Raw genomic sequence first — 17,428 nt, 5'->3', positions numbered from 1 at the left:
GCGGAAGCCAAGAGTCAGACACTCAACCGACTGCGCCACCCAGGTGTCCTTGTGTTTCTTTTTTATTATTAACTCTGTTCATCTCCTTTGCTCGTTTTTCTGTTTGGTTTCTCATCTTTTTGTTATCAGTTTCTAAGAGCTATTTGGCTATTAAATAATTAGCTCATTGTCTGCTTCTTTATCTCTTTATTCATTTCCAGGTTTTCGTGTGATTTGTTTTTAAATATTTTTTTATTATTTTTTATTTTTATTATTTTTTTTAACGTTTATTTATTTTTGAGACCGAGAGAGACAGAGCATGAACGGGGGAGGATCAGAGAGACGGAGACACAGGATCTGAAACAGGCTCCAGGCTCTGAGCTGTCAGCCCAGAGCCCGACGCGGGGCTCGAACTCACGGACTGCGAGGTCATGACCTGAGCCGAAGTCGGCCGCTTAACCGACTGAGCCACCCAGGCGCCCCTCGTGTGATTTTTTAATTTTATTTATGGCTTTTTTTTTTTTTTTTTTTTGCCTTTGCAAAGGGAAAACATACTGCTCTTTCTTTGTCTCTTTTTTTCCTTTCACACCTGCCGTCACACTTCACTTCTGACACAAGAGATGTGGGTTTTCCACACACCCAGCTGTTGTCTATAACACTAGCTGGGTGTGCTGCAACTTAACTCGATTCTGACACTGTCTGCCTAAAGATGGCATCAGATTTCACAGGCTTAAGTGCCCAGTCCCCAAAGCTTCCTTTCCCCCGCCTCCCATTTCAGATGCCAACTGCAAATCTCGGGCTGTCACCTGTACTTCTGACCTGCTGTAAATCCGGGTTCCCATGACCCCCTCCTCGGGTTTGATCACCCGCTAGAACAGCTTAAGAACCCATGGAAATATTTACTCGCAGATGCTGCTTTATTATATAATAAAGGATGTGATAAAGGGTACAGATGAATTGCCAGATGTACAAACACACAGGGCAAGGCCCAGAAGTTTCCCTAGTGCAAGAGTTTAAGTCCCCATGGAGTTGGGCTGTGTCCCCCTCCCACCATGTCCTGTATTCACCAACCCAAAAGCTCTTTGCACCGCAAACATTTGGGATTTTTATGGTGGCTTCATCAGATGAGCGTGACTGATCCTTTATTCCGTCTCCAGTCTCTCTCCCCTTCCAGGGGGATGCGGTGTGGGACTGAAAGTTCCAGGCTTCTAATCATGGCTTGGTCTTTCTGGTGACCAGTGCCCATCCCGAAGCTGTCCAGGAACCCACCAAGAGTCACCTCACAAAACAAAAGACACTCTGAGCTCCCAGAAAATTCCAAGTGATATAGGAGCTCTGTGTCAGGAGCCAGGGTCAAAGACCAAATATTAAAACAAAAGATGCTCCTAGCACTCCTCTCACTTAGGAAATTACAGGAGTTCAGCGGCTCTGGGCCAGCACCAGGGACAAAGACCAAATATATATTTATTATGACTCCGATATCACAGCCTTAAAGCAGTCTTTAATTTTCATTAAAAAGTAGTCAAATTTGCCTTTCCATTACGGCTTCTAGATTTTAAGTCCTTCTTAGAAAGACCTTCCCTAGTCTAAGATTTTATTAAATATCACCCTGGCTTTTTATTTTAACAAGCTATTTTTTAGATCAGTTTTAGATTCACAGCAGAAGTGAGTAGAAAGTAAGAGATTTTTCCATATACCCGATGCATACCTCACCCGCCTCTGCCCTGTGTGACCTCCCCCACGATTAGCCTCCACCCCAGGGTGGTACATTTGTTATAATCAATGAACCTAAATTAACACTCATTACCATCCAAAGACCACAGTTTACATTAAGGTTTGCTGTGTGTTCTGTGAGTTTTGACAAACGTATGGTGATACGTATCTGCCATCACAGTGTCGTAGAGAATGGTTTCATTGTACTAAAAATCCTCTATGTTCCATCTATTTATTCCTTTTCCTGCTAACGCCTGGAAACCACTGATCCTTTTACTGTCTCCTTAGTTTTGCCTTTTTCAGAAAGTCGTATGGTTGGAATCATACAGTATGCAGCCTTTCCAAACTGGTTTCTTTCATTTAGTAATATGCATTTAAGTTTCCGGTGTCTCTTTATGGTTTGATAGCTCATTTCTTTTTTTAACGCTGAATAACATGCCATTGTCTGGGGGTGCCTGGGTGACTCAACTGGTTAAGCATCTGACTTCTGATTTCAGCTCAGGTCCCGATCCCATGGTTTGTGAGTTCAAACCCTGCGTCGGGCTCCACACTGACAGCATGAAGCCTGCTTGGGATTCTCTCTCTCTCTCTCTCTCTCTCTCTCTCTCCCCCCCCCCCACCCACTCATGTGTGCACTCTCTCTCTCTCTCTCAAGAATAAATAAATTTTAAAAAATATGCCATTGTCTGGATGTACCACAGTTTATTAACCCGTTCACCTCCTGACAGACATCTTGGTTGTTTCCGACTTTTGGCAATTATGAATAAAGCTACCATGAACAATTGTGTGTAGGTGTTTGTGTGCACATAAGTTTTCAACTCTTTTGGGTAAATACCAAGGAGTGCAATTGCTAGGTTGTGTGGTAAGTGTAGGTTTAGTTTTGTAAAAAACTACCCTAGTTCTTTTACGCTTTAATTTTTAAAAGATAGTTAAATGCTATCCATCAAAAAATTATTTAATGAATGAAGAGTGTTAAAGATTCACCTTTAAATCTGTATTTTTACAAATGATAATCAATGCTGTTTGTTCAATGCTGTTTGTTGAACGATCCACCTTTTCCCCATTGACTTGAATAGTGTCTTCTATCACACAGTAAATTCCCATTTATGCTTACGCCCATTCCTGGATTTTCGACTTGTTTATATTAAAGACGCAACATGCAAAGATCAGCTGTAACATTTAAAAAAAGAAAGAAGGAAAGGCTACGTATAAAGGGAAAGAAGGGAATAAGGTAGGGAGGAGAAATAGAAGCTAAATTTCTTTGATTGTACTGTGATTTTAGATTTGTCATTGGAATCCTGGAAATATTTTTGCGTAATTGCGAAACAAAATCGAAGTAAAGAAAGTAATCCTTTAAAATGTAAAATACAACGAAACAAATGTTCCTTGCATTCGGTAGGCGTTTTTATTCTAAGATGTTGGTATTTTTGATCTGAGGTTATTGTGAGCATAATGTGGAATGAATCAAATGAGTAGTCACGTGATCCTCTATTTGAATCATCTTTGGTGTTCTTGAGAACTGGGATTCTCGGTGTGGGGGACAGGAGATATGCGTGTAAGGTAGAAAGAAGAGATTGTCACGACCTAATAGACCCGAATTGGATTGAAAATATATCACTATAAACTCATGAGGAATTTTACGTGAAATGTTTTGGGAAAATAAACTAAATTATTCATAGGCCAAAGGGGAAGTCTCAGAGGAAATTTAAAAATGCAAAAAAAAAAAAATGCATAAAACTGGGTAAGAAGGAAGCACAACTTATCAAAATATAGGAGGCATAGGTAAAGTAGTGGTCGGAGGGAAATTTATAGCACCAAATGCTTAGATTAGAAAAGAGGAAAGGTGTAAAATCAATAATTAGGTTTCTTGAAAAAAAAAACCCTAAGAAAAACAAAACAAACCTACATGAAACAGAAGAAAGAAAATAATAAAGATCAGAAATTAATGGAATTAAAAGCAGGAAAACAGTTAACAGAGAAAATGACTGACGCAAAAGCCAGTTCTTTGAAAAATGGAAAAATGGATAAGCCTCTAGCAAGACTGCCGAAGAGGAAAGACACCGATCACCAGATCAGGATGAAGTGGGATGTCACTACAGTTCCTGTAGCTATCAAAGGACAATAAAGAATTGCTGCCAACAACTTTATGCTCATAAATTTGACGATTTAGAAGAAATAGAACAATTTCTCAGAAAGCGGACACTACGAAAATTCAAAGAAGGTGGAATAGAACCTGAATAGTTCTGTAACCGTTAAGAAAAATTTTTAATGTTTATTTACATTTGGGGGGGAGGGGCAGAGAGAGGGAGACACAGAATCTGAAGGCTCTGAGCCGTCAGCACAGACGTGGGGCTCGAACTCACGAGCTGTGCGATCATGACCTGAGCCGAAGTCACATGCTTAATCAGCTGAGCCACCCAGGCGCGCCCCTGTAACCATTTTGTTTTTAAGTGGATTTGTAATATAAGTCTCCTGAAAAAGAAATCTCCACGCCCAGATGGTTTTACTGGAGAATTCTCGAATAGACACCATTTTTACACAAATGTCTTTCAAAAGTAGGAGGGAGTACTTCCCAGTTCATTTTATGAGGCAAGTATTGATGCTCTGCTACCAACCCCAGAAAAAGACCATTTCTTGTCTTACCAAAAAAAAAAAAAAAGCCATTATCTCTCATGAAATGAGAGGCAGAATCCTCAAAAAACAATTATCCAATTGAATCCAGCAATATATTTTTAAAAATTATACACCAGAACCAAGTGGGATTTAATCTAGTTGTGGCTCAACATTTGAAAGTCAATGAATGTAATTTATCACGTCAACAAATAAAGAAGAAAAATCGTAGGATTTTTGTCAGTTGATGGAGAAAACATTCAACAGCACGCAATACCCATTTATGGTAGAAACTCCGCAACTAGAAATAGGGACTTTCCTTAAATTGATAAAGATCATCCACACAAAACCTGCAATAGCATCGTACTTAACAGTGAATGCTTTCTTTTCAAGATCGGGAACAAGGCCAGGACTTATTCCACATAGTACTAGAAGTTCCAGCCACTGCAATAAGAAAAGGAAAGATATGTAGAAGAAAAAATAAAATTGTCCTCATTTACAGATTGTCTGCATAGAAAATCCCAGAGGGGCGACAAAACCTTAGAGAACCAGCAAGTGAATTCAGTAGGCATGGAGGATACAAGATCAGCATACATAAATCAATTGCATTTTTATCTTTTTTGTTTTTAATGTTTATTTATCTGTTTCTGAAGGAGTGGGTGAGCGCAGGGGAGGAGCAGAGAGATAGGGAGACAGAGCATCCTAAGGAGGTTCTGAGCTGTCAGAGCAGAGCCTGATGTGGGGCTCAAACTCACAAGCCGTGAGATCATGACCCGAGCCAAAATCAAGAGTTCGACGCTTAATGGACTGAGCCACGCAGGCACCTCTGAATTTTGTTTATCTTTTTAAAAAAAGATCTTGATTTATTTTTGAAAGAAAGGGAGCAGGGAGCAGCAGAGAGAGAGGGAGACAGAGAATCTGAAGCTGGCTCCACACTGTCAGCTCAGAGCCTGACTTGGGGCTCGAACTCATGAACCGTGAGAGCATGACCTGAGCTGAAATGGGACGCTTAACCGACTGAGCCACCCAGGCACTCCTCAGTTGCATTTTTACGTACTAATAGTGAACATGTGGAAACTGAAATTAAGACACATGCCATTTGCAATTACTGCCCCCCAATGAAATCCTTAGGTATAATTGTAACAAAAACATGTATAGAATCAGTATGCTGAAAATTAGAAAATACTGATGAAAGATTTTAAAGACCAGTCAGTTAAAGACATACCAGGTTCACAGATCGGAAGACTTGTCATAGTAAAGATGCCCCTAATTACTCTATGGGTTTAATGCAATTCCTATAAAAATTCCAGCAAAGTTTTTTTTTTTTTTGAGACAGATAATAAGCTTATTCTAAAATTTATGTGGAAAGGCACAGGCTCTAGAGCAGCTAAAACCAACTTGGAAAAGATGAATAAGGTGGAACTAATCACTCTGCCTGATATTAAGCCTAGTGCAGCTACTGCAATCAAGAGAGAGTGGAATTGGAGTGTGGTGTTGAGAGTGTGGAGAGATAGACACCTACGTCAGTGGGACGGGATAGAGAACCAAGAATTTAGACCCACACAAATATGGCCAATTGATTTTTAACAGAGGAACAAAAGGAATTCAACGAGGGACAACTTTTTCGACAAATGATATTGGGGCAATTGGACATTGGTATAGGCAAAACCATGGGCCTCAGTTTAAGCTTCATATAGAAATTCAGTCCAAGTAGATCGTGGACTTAAATGTAAAATGTAAAACTATAAAACTTTTTTAAAATACTGGAGAAACATCTTTGGGATCTAGGGCTGGCCAAAAACATGATCCCTAAAAGAAAAAAAAGTTAGACCTCATCACAAAAAGATATAAAAACAAGTGACAGACTGGGAGAAAATGTTTGCAACCCGCATATCTGGCAAAGGACTAATATCTTGAGCATTAAAAATATAAATAAAAACCTCTTGGGGCACCTGGCTGGCTCAGTGCGTAGAGCATACGAAGCTTAATCTCAAGGTCGTTGAGCTCAAGCCCCATATTAGGGATGGAGCCTACTTTTTAAAAAATTAAAAATTAGGGGCGCCTGGGTGGCGCAGTCGGTTAAGCGTCCGACTTCAGCCAGGTCACAATCTCGCGGTCCGTGAGTTCAAGCCCCGCGTCTGGCTCTGGGCTGATGTCTCAGAGCCTGGAGCCTGTTTCCGATTCTGTGTCTCCCTCTCTCTCTGCCCCTCCCCCGTTCATGCTCTGTCTCTCTCTGTCCCAAAAATAAATAAACGTTGAAAAAAAAAATTAAAAATTAAAAAACTAACCTCTCAAAGCGCAACAGTTAAAAATCCAGCACAATCCAATTAGAAAATGGGCAAATGACAAGAACTGTCCCTTCAGCAAATACAAGCAGCAAATAAGCACGTGAAAAGATGTCCCACCTCATTACCCACAAGGAATATGTAATTTAAACACACAATGAAATATCAAAATGGCTAAAGTAAAAAGTAGTGACAACACCAAATGCTGGCAAATGTGGGGAAATTGGATCACTCAAATATTACTAGTGGGAATGTAAAATTGTAAACCTACTCTGGGAAACCGTTTGCAGCGTCTTATAAAACCTAAACATGCAACTACCATAGGACTGAGCAATTGCATTCTTAGACATCTATCCCAGCAACATGGAAACTTACTTTCATACACGAAGCTACACACAGTGTTCACAGCGGCTTTATGTATTATAGCCCAGATCTGGAAACAATCCAGACGGTCCTTTGACAGGTGAAACAAACTGTGATACATCTATCCCATGGATACTACACAGCAATAAAAAGGAACGAGTTATTAATGCATGAAACAACATGGATGAATTTCTGGGAATTATGCCAGGTTAAAAAAAAAAGCCAATTCCAAAAGGTTACATCCTGTATGGCTCTATGTATATAACATTTCTTCAAATGTCAAAATTATAGAAATGGAGAAAAGATTAGTAGTTGTGGGGGGCAGGCTATGGTAATAAAAAGGTACCAGGAAGGGTCCTTATGATGATGGAAATGGTCTGTATTTTTACCGTATCAGTGTCAATATCTTGGATAATATGTACTGCAGTTTTTAAGATGTTATTTTTAGAGAAAACAGGGTAAAGGATACATAGGGTCGCTCTGTATTATATCTTAATACATGTGAATCTACAATGATTTTAAAATAAAAGTTGAATTATAAAAAGGGGCGAATCCCTTGGAAAATGGTTTGGCAGTTTCAATGAAGTTACATACTATATATTTAATGAAGTTAAATTCATATTTAAATATATGAATTCTATGAATTTGTATATTTAATGAAGTTAAATACTGTTTAAATTAACTTGTCCTATGACCTGTCCATTCTACTCCTGTGTAAATATCCAGGAGTAATGAGTACACTTGTCCATAAAAAGATTTGTGGGTGAATGTTCACAGTATCTTTATTCATTACAGCCGAAATTTGGAAACAATCCAGATGTTCATATGGAGGAGAATGGATAAACAAATTGTGGCATATTCCTACAATGGAATACTTCTTACAAAAAAAAGGGACGGATACACACAAAATATGGATGCATTTTTTTCACACATTACGTTAAGCAATGGGAATCAGATACAAGAGAGCACGTAGCATATGATGACATTCATATGAAGCTTAAGAACAGACGAACTCATTGCTACTGATGGAAAATAGACACTGTTTACTGGTAGTGGGAGGGTGGGACCAACTGGAAAGGAGCTTGGGGGAACTTTCTGGAGTGACAGAAATGTGGCTACGTAGGTATACGGTATAATGTTAAAACCTATCGAACTGTACCCTTAAGGTTTATGCATTTTACTCTATGTTGATTATACCTTAAAGTACCGTAAAACAGATCTTCGTTCATAGGAAAAAGACACGTCAACTGATCCCACCATATGGACTTTATTTGAATCCTCTCTTGGACAAGCTATAGAAAAAAAACTGCTTAATAGCACTCATGAGAAATTGAAAAGATGAGGAGTTTATAACTGATGACATTAAGGAGTTGGAAAGTTTATAGGTATAAAATAATAATTGTGTTAAAGAGTTCATGTCATTTAGAGAGAGGCACTGAAATCAATGATGTGTCTAGGATTGGCTTCACAATAAAGCCGATGAGGACTGGTAGGATGTAAATGAAACCAGATTGGCCATGCATTGATTTGTTTAACGGCATGGTTTGATTATCATCTGTGTTTTGCTCCATGATAAAAAGTTAAAGTTCTAAAATTTAGTACAAATAGGAGCACCTGGGTGGCTCGGTTGGTTAAGCATTCAACTCTTGATTTCGGCTCAGGTCATGATCTCGTGGTTTGTGAGATCGAGTCCCGTGTCTACCTCTGCACGGACGGCATGGAGCCTGCTTGGGATCCTCTCTCGCCGTCTTTCTGCCCCTCCCCTGTTTGCGCGCATGCTCGTGTACTCTCTCTCAAAAATAAACAAACACTGAAAAAAAGATAGACACAGGTAGCCTTATTATTGCCAGTAAAATAGAACAATCAGCCTCTGAGATAGTACGCCCTAAGGATGCTCAGGGAGTGGTGGGGAAAGTTCATGCCTCAAACAGAAGCGTTGCTACTCTGCACTCGATGTCTTCATCAAGGAGTGAGGATCTCCAAGGGTAGAAAACCACCCTACGCTCAGTGGACACCAAGTGTATACGTAACTTATATTTAAGTTCTTTCCATTAAAATGGGTTTATGTTGGCACATATAGACACAGCGTATCTGCATGAATCGTGCATCTGTTTTACCAAATTGAAGCAGGGGGATTAATTATGTTTTTCAAACTTCATGTGCTCTCTTATTTTCTCTAAGGACCTGATGTTATTTTATGAGGATGATCCAAAGCCAGTTTTGCCCACACTTCCTCCTCCCATTACCTCATCAACTAAATGGTTATCAGAAGAGCAAGCAGACGTTTGTCACCTCTGCGATGCAGGTAAATTGGGTAAAAATTAGAAAGTTTACTCAGAAGCATCAATACGAAACACCGGGAAAGGAGTTGCTTTTCGTCAGGTTTTATTTGGTGAAATATAGCAATAAGGGCTTTAATTTAACTTTGATAATGGGGGATGGGACCAGCATGGATGAATTCAGCCCACACATAATCCTATAATCTTATTTTGCCATTTGTTTCAGTGGGTTTTTTTCCCTCTATTTTGCTTTCTTTTCTTTCTCACCATTTCAAAAATTAGTAACCACAATCAGACCTCTTACGAATGCTTTAAAAAAGCAGAAAAATTAATTTGAGTTCCTTTTTTCATTTGTATGAACATCTCTTTGATAACCAAGCTTTAGGCCAGAATGCATGGGATCCCCCAAACTGGCTAATCGCCTCTTGAATAATTAACATTAGAGGGGGTACGGTGTAAAATGATACAGACTGGCCTCCAAGAAATGACACTATCAAATTCCAACCGGGTCCTGCTGCTGGGAGAGACCTGATTGATTCACCATGGCACCACTCCATACTGTCGCTATTTTTCAGAAACTCTCAATTTTTGATACATTCTTCCTCTTGCTCTTCTCAAAAAATAGGACTCAAGACCTTCTGCCAAGTGGAGAATGAAACGTTCTCATTAGTATGTTTCATCCCCTCATTTGTCTTTGCTTTTATATCCATCCAGGCATCTTCTCCCTCATTGCAGAGGTGGCTCCTTATGTTCCGAGTTTCGTCTTCTCCCTCATCTTTGGGCCACGCACCTCGGTTTTCTCCTTGTATATATCCCCAATATCCAAAATGTACTTAAAAAAAAACCCTGTAGGTTATTAGTGTAGATTTCTTTTATACATTTACATTTATATAATTTTCTTATAAAACTGGTCCTGAGAACGATGATGAGGATGTTTCAACAAACACAGAACACGAAGTTGTGGGTTATGGTGATATTTGTAAGTACAAGGATGATATGACTCACATGGATAATTAGTTATAAGTGGTTAACCATTTTTTAGACAGCTTGCTCTGTCTTCTTAGAATACGCTTTATGTAAACGGATCCAGATCCAGAAGCTCGGAAGAATAGTAAGGAAAACATTTTTGTGATCTGATATTCCCATGTATCCCCCCCCTGCCGCGCCCAACATTTTTTTATTAAACTTCATTTTTAGAGCGGTTTAGGCTCCCAGTAAAATTGAATGGAAGGTACAGAGATTTCCCCATACACCCCTGCCCCCAAACAAGCACAGCTTCCTCCACTACCAACACCTCACATTTGTTGCAACCAGTGACCATACATTAATGCTTGATTATCAAAGACGATAGTTTGCATTAGGGTTCTCTCTTGGTGTTGTATATTCTATGGGTTTTGAGAAACGTATCCACCATTTTAGTATCATACAGAACATTTCTCCCTTCCTCCTAACACCCGATACTTTGTCTCCACAATTTTGCCTTTTCCAGAAAGTCATATAGTTGGAATCATACAGGATAGCGTTTTCAGACTGACTTCTTTTATTCAGTAACATGTATTTTTTTTTAAATTTTTTTTTTCAACGTTTATTTATTTTTGGGACAGAGAGAGACAGAGCATGAACGGGGGAGGGGCAGAGAGAGAGGGAGACACAGAATCAGAAACAGGCTCCAGGCTCTGAGCCATCAGCCCAGAGCCCGACGCGGGGCTCGAACTCACGGACCGCGAGATCGTGACCTGGCTGAAGTCGGACGCTTAACCGACTGCGCCACCCAGGCGCCCCCAGTAACATGTATTTTAAGCTCCTCTGTGTCTTTTCATGGCTTGATAGCCCATTTCTTCTTAGTGCTGAATAGGATATGATAGAGTATGTATCCATTCACCTGCTGAAGAACATCTTAGTTGTGTCTAAGTTTTGGCAATCATAATAAATAAAGCTGCTGTAAATATCCATGTGCAGGTTTTTGTGTGGAAATAAGTTTTCCCCGCCAACATTTTAATATAAGTGAAATTGAATATAAATGAGGCTCAGAGGAAGCCTTTAAGAGGAAAAAAGTCACAAAACATGTCGAGTGAGGGATGAGTCCCCCATGTTACTTGGTTAGAACTCGTCTTAATTGGAGAAGCTTCTCCTATTTTTGAGTCTTTCTCTTCTCCCGTCTTTCCTTCACACCAGTCTCAGAGATATCTTGCTAAAATGCAGATCTAAATGTTTCACTTCTCAGCTTAAAAACTTTCAGTAGTTTTCCACTACCGATAGCATGTTTAATTTTTTTATGCTGTCATCTGAGATTTTCATGGCCTGCTCCCAGCCAACCCCTGTAACCTCATCACACAATACTGCCAATACTCACAATGCTCTGTGACATTCTATTACCTGTATAGTTTCTTCTCCTTAGAAAGTCTTTGTTCCAGTTACTTCGGCTGGGTAACACATTGCTCTAAAACTTTGTGGCATAAAATAACCATTTATTCTGCTCATGGAATTCTCTGGGTCAGGAATTAGGACAGGGCACAGTGGGGATGACTTAGCTCTGTCTCATGACGTGTGTTTGGGCCTCGGCCCGAGAACACAAAGGCTGGGGATGGGAATCATCTGAAGGCTCGTTCACTCGTGTGTCTGGTGGCTGGTGCCCACTGTCGGCTGGGGGCCTCAGTTTCTCTCTACGTGAGACTCTTCATGCAGTCTCTCCACATGGGCTAGTTTGGGCTTTCTCACAGCATGGTGGCTGGGTTCCCAGGGTGAGCGTCCTGTAAAAGAAAGGACCAGGCAGTAGCTGGCTACTCTCAAAAGTCATGCTGTGAGACTTCCTTCCCATTCAGTTCATCAAAGCAATCACAAAATCTTGCCCAAGTTCAAGGGAGAGGGAACATAGACTCCCACCCCTCCATGGACAAGTGTCAATGTCATATTGAAAGAAAAGCATATGGGAGGGTGTGTGTGTTAGTACAGTCATCTTTGGAAAATACAGTCTGCCACGGTCCTCCACCAAATTATGGATGCTTGACAAAATCCTATTGAGACAGCCAGGCCCAGCTCAAAGGTCACTACTGCTATAAAATCTTTTCTACACACGAATTTTTCTTTTCACTGTGTCCCTGTGGGACTTTGCCTACAACCTTAGATTTGAATTTATAGTTGTGTATCATTTTATAAGTTTGATTTATTTTTAATTATGTAAGTAACAAGTGAATATACTCTTACTTTAAAAAATTCAAACAATATTGCTAGAGTCCAAATCCTCCTTGACTGTCCCTTACCCCAACACAGTTCCCTCCCCAGAGTTACCTGTTATGATCAATTTGTTGGTTACTCTCTAGGCCTTTCTCTGTGCATTTGCACACATACATGTACCTTGAAAAGTATGTAGAACTGACTTTATTTTGTTTCAGAATATTCTGTATTTTTCTGAAACGTCTTAAAGCAACATCACTTGGCCATCCTATAGATGGCCTTTCTTTTTAACTCCTATATTGCCTGGGTGTTACAGTTTATTTCCCTGCCGGTAGACAGTTTGGTATTTTATATTTTTCACTATTACACTATTTCAATATTACACTATTATTTCACTATTTTCACAATATTTCACTGTTATTTCACTATTCGATATTACACTATTACAAATGATGCTTCAGTGAATAGCCGTGTGCATATATGTGAGTGTTTATTTAGGGTAGATAGATTCCTAGAAATGGAATCCCTGGGTCATAATATGTGCCCATTTTCATTTTAGTTAATGCTGCCAAATAGCCCCTCAAAATATCAATACCGATTCACACTGGCTTGCGGTATATAGAATTACTTATTCACACACACCCTCACCAGCACTTGATTTTTTTCAAGTCTTACATTTTTATCGCTTGGAAAAGGTTGCATTGCATAGTAGGTATAATTTGCATATTTCCATGTGTTAACTTGATATTTTTATTTCTTCTTCTGTGCATTGCATGCTTATATCCTTAGTCTTTTTCTTTTGCCTTGTGTGTTGTTGATCATTTAAATTCAATGATTTTGTAGCATTTGTATATAGGTCGCTGACCTTAAGAATCAAAACTGCCCTTTATCTTACCAGCAAAAGATAGGGTTATTCGGGAATAAAAGAGAATTTCAATTCAGGACAAACGAGCTGAGGCAAAATACAGGCAAGCCCAAGGAATGAAGGAGACGTACGCTTTCTTAAGGAGAAAAGGAGTAGTCGGGAAGGCTGTTAGAAGCTTAAAGGCCATTGGAGTAAACTGAGAGTTCCAAGTGTAATGGCTTCTCATTGACTGAGCTGTTGTTGGGAGGGGAGGGAGATATGGAAAGCCTCTCTTCCTCTTCCCAGTAGTATGCGCCTTCAAGGTCAAGTCCTGCTCTTCTGTCTTGTGTGCAATTGACTAGAGTGGTAGGGCGTGAGAGCTTCTCCTGGGGAAACCTCCGGACTCCTTTTTAGCGAGGGTTTCCGTTACTAATTTTCACACTGTTACTAATCCTTTCTGTGATTTATGTTGCAAATAGCATCTTCTAGGCTATGAAGTGTCTTTCAGATTTCTTTACAGAAGATTTGTGTTTTCTTGGTGTTTTTGTAGAAGTCTGATGTTTTATGTGGTCAAGTGTATTATTATTTCCCTTCAGAGCTTTTGTTTTTTGTTTTCGTAAATTTATTTTTTACTAAAGTATAATTAACATACAGTGTTATATAAATTTCAGGTGTACAACGTAATGATCAGACAGTTCTGTACAATACTCAGTAGTGCTCACCATGATAAGTATAGTGACCATCAGACAACTTTATTACAACCTTATTGACTATATTTCCTGTGCTGTGCTTTTCATCTCTGTGCCTTATTTATTTTATAACTAGAAGTTTGTACCTTTATCTATTCCATCCCCCCACCTCTCCTCTGGCAACCACCAATCTGGTCTCTGTATTTAAGAGTCTGTTTTTTGTTTCTTTCTCTCTCCGTTTGTTCCTTTGTTTCATTTCTTAGATTCCACACATAAGCTAAATCATATGGCGTTTGTCTTTTTTTGTGTAACTTTCTAAAGAAGACCTACAGATGGCCAACAGACACATGAAAAGATGTTCGACATCAGTAATCATCAGGGAAATGCAAATCAGAACCCCAATGAAATATTGCCTTACACCTGTCAGAATTGCACTGTTGGTGGCGATGTAAATTAGCGTAGCCACTGTGGAAAGCAATATGGAGGTTCTTCAAAAAATTAAAAATATAAATAGCATTATAATCTAGTAATTCCACGACTGGGTATTGACCCAAAGAAGACAAAAACACTAATTCAAAAAGACACGTACACCCCTATGTTTACTGCAGTGTTATTTACAATGTTCAAGACATGGAAGCAACCCAAGGGTCCATCGATAAATGGATAAAGAATATATAAGACACACACACACACACACACACACACACACACACACACAAGAATATTACTCAACCATAAAAAAGAATGAGATCTTGCCATTTACAACAACGTGGGTGAACCTACAGGATATAACGTGAAGTGAAATAAATAAATGGAGAAAGATAAATACCACATATTTTTTTGTTTTAAGAGGGCTTTCCCTACACCATGTTCATAGTATATATTCACCCATTTTTAAATTTTGTTTTAGTGCTTTTATTTTTTCAATTTGAGAGAGCAAGAGCCCACAACCGGGGGGAGGGGCAGAGGGAGAGAGAGAATCTTAAGCAGGCTCCATGCTCAGTGTAGGGCCCAATGCGGGGCTCGATCCCATGACCCTGAGAGTCAGGAGTCGGTTGCTCAACCGACTGAGCCACTCAGGTGCCCCTGCTTTAGTTATGCTTTAATCTATGTGGATTTAAAGGATTTGTGATGGGTTCTAGATATGGTCAGTGGGCGGCCAGTTGAATCAACATTTATTGACTAGTTTATTTCTCTTCACTGTTTTGAAATGACTCTTTAACCTGTACTAAGTAGTATCTGTTTATCAACTCTGTTCTGTTCTGTTCTGTTCTGTTGATCCATTCTTCCAGTCGTGGTCTGTTTAATTTTTTGCAATTACTGTAATAATATGCGATAGTATGAATGTATTCTATTTTACTTAACCAGTATTATATTAAGGGTAACTTAGGTTATTCCCCTATTTTTGTTATTATAAACAATGATGAAATGACCTCTTTCTCTCCTTTCAAATAAAGTAGGCTTATAATTTATTTTGTTACTATTTATTATTATTTATATTATTATTTGTTTCACAATTTTATGCAAACTCTAAAATACATTAGTCTGAATTTCCGCTGATAAATTGTGTCCAGTTCATAACTTATCCTGTCAACAAATGGTTCTAATTTCCATGTTATAATTTCAGTGGCTTCAGCCCAAAGGCAAAAATAAAGAAGGAGCGTCATTCCGTACAACATCCTCTTCTCCCTTGCCTTCCCCCTTCTTGGGCACACCGTGATCTGCTGTTCATACTGGCCTGCAGCGTGTAGGCATACTTACCCCTCACTAACTCTCTGTCTTAGCTTCACTGATCCCACCCCTTTCTTTCACTCTCTGAGTGGCCACTCATTTGAATTTTGTGTTCATCATTCTCTGCTTTCTTTATAGTTTTACTACATACGTTTATGCTATAAACAGTAAGTTACTTAGTTGTGTGTTTTATTTATTTATTTATTTATTTATTTATATTTTGAGAGAGAGACAGAGCACAAGTGGATGAAGGGCAGAGAGAGAGAGAGACACACACACAGAATCTAAAGCAGGCTCCAGGCTCCGAGCTCTCGGCACAGAGCCTGATGTGGGGCTCAGACTCACGAACCATAAGATCATGACCTGAGCCGAGGTTGGACACTTAACCCGCTGAGCCACCCGGGTGCCCCCAGCTTTTTTTTTTTTTAATTTTTTTTACATTTATTTATTTTTGAGAGACACAGAGAGACAGAGTACAAGTGGGGGAGGGGCAGAGAGAGAATGAGACACAGAATCAGAAGCAAGCTCCAGGCTCTGAGCTGTGAGCTCAGAGCGGGGCTCTAACCCACAAACTGTGAGATCACGACCCGAACCAAAGTCGGACGCCCGACCGACTAAGCCACCCAGGTGCCCCCCACCCCACACAAGTTTTTATTTTTAAGTACTCTACACCAACATGGGGCTCGAAACTCGCAACTCTGAGATCAGGAGTCGTGTGCTCTAGCTACCGAGCCAGCCAGGCACCCCAATATGTTACTTAGTTTTACGTGATTTTAAACTTTACCTATTAAATGGAGTCATTTTGAATTTATTTTTTGTGACTTCCTTTTATCACTCAATAATATGTTCTCAAGATTCATTTTCGTGTGTGTAGGATTGTCATTTGTTTTCACGAATACTGTTCAGTATTTTCCTGGGTGTGCGCATTAGAATGTATTCATTCTGCTCTACTATGGTCAGTACGGTGCCAGGTTTTTTTTGTAACGTGAACAGCTGTGAACATACTTATGCAAGCCTCCTGGTTCTCGTGGACAAGAGTTGCTCTAGGGCATATGTTTGGAAGTGAAATTGCTGAAGGTTCAATATGAGCATCTTCAAGCGTACTAGATAATGCCCAGCTGTTTTCCAGAGTTTTAGTTGTCCCATGTCCTCACCAACCCCTTCAGGTCGCCATTCTTGGAAAAAGAAAAATTGCCAATCTATTGGGTGGGAATTGGTATCTCATTTGTTCTAAAACCGTTTTTGGATAGTGAAATTGAACACATTTTCATACGCGTACGGTTCATTCATGTTTCCTCATCTGTGAAATGTCCGTTCATGTCTTTTTGGCCATTTTTCTCTTTGGTTGTTTGTCCTTTTCTTGATTGATTTGTAGGAATTCTTGATCTATTCTGGAGGCTAAACATTTCATTTTGTAAATGTCTTCCCAGTGTGTGACTTGTCTTTTCACTTGGTGAAGAGTCTTTTGAGTAATAGAAGTTCTCAATTTTAATGAGGTAGAATTTTAGTCTTCATGGATGCACTTTTTGTATCTTGTTATTTTAAAAAACTCTTTCTTATCTCAAGACTGTATAGCCTCCTTCTGCTTGGGCTAAAAATGTCATAGTTTTGCCTTCCACAATTAAAATTTTAACGCAGCTGGAGTTGGTTTTTGTGTGTGGTTGAAGCGTGAGTCCAGTCTTACTGCTAAATGGATAACCAGCTGTCCCCACATCATTTATTGAAAATTCTGCTTTTTCTCCACTGAGCTGCCATGCTGTT

General features: G+C 39.5%; 1 protein-coding gene across 6 annotated transcripts in view; it reads left to right on the top strand.

The window, feature by feature from the left end:
• The window catches only part of ENTHD1 (ENTH domain containing 1), a 104,189-nt gene that overhangs the window by 48,454 nt on the left and 38,307 nt on the right, over positions 1–17,428 (top strand). For all 6 annotated transcript variants that reach the window (XM_047865401.1, XM_047865402.1, XM_047865404.1 and 3 more), the window contains one exon: positions 9,132–9,255. In XM_047865401.1, coding sequence (XP_047721357.1) covers positions 9,132–9,255 — 124 coding nt within the window. The remainder of the gene's footprint in view (positions 1–9,131; positions 9,256–17,428) is intronic.

Source organism: Prionailurus viverrinus, chromosome B4 (genome assembly GCF_022837055.1).
Source record: "Prionailurus viverrinus isolate Anna chromosome B4, UM_Priviv_1.0, whole genome shotgun sequence".
NCBI classification, from domain to species: Eukaryota; Metazoa; Chordata; class Mammalia; order Carnivora; family Felidae; genus Prionailurus; species Prionailurus viverrinus.
Note: the sequence above shows the minus strand (reverse complement) of the source record. Positions and strands in the feature narration are given on the sequence as shown.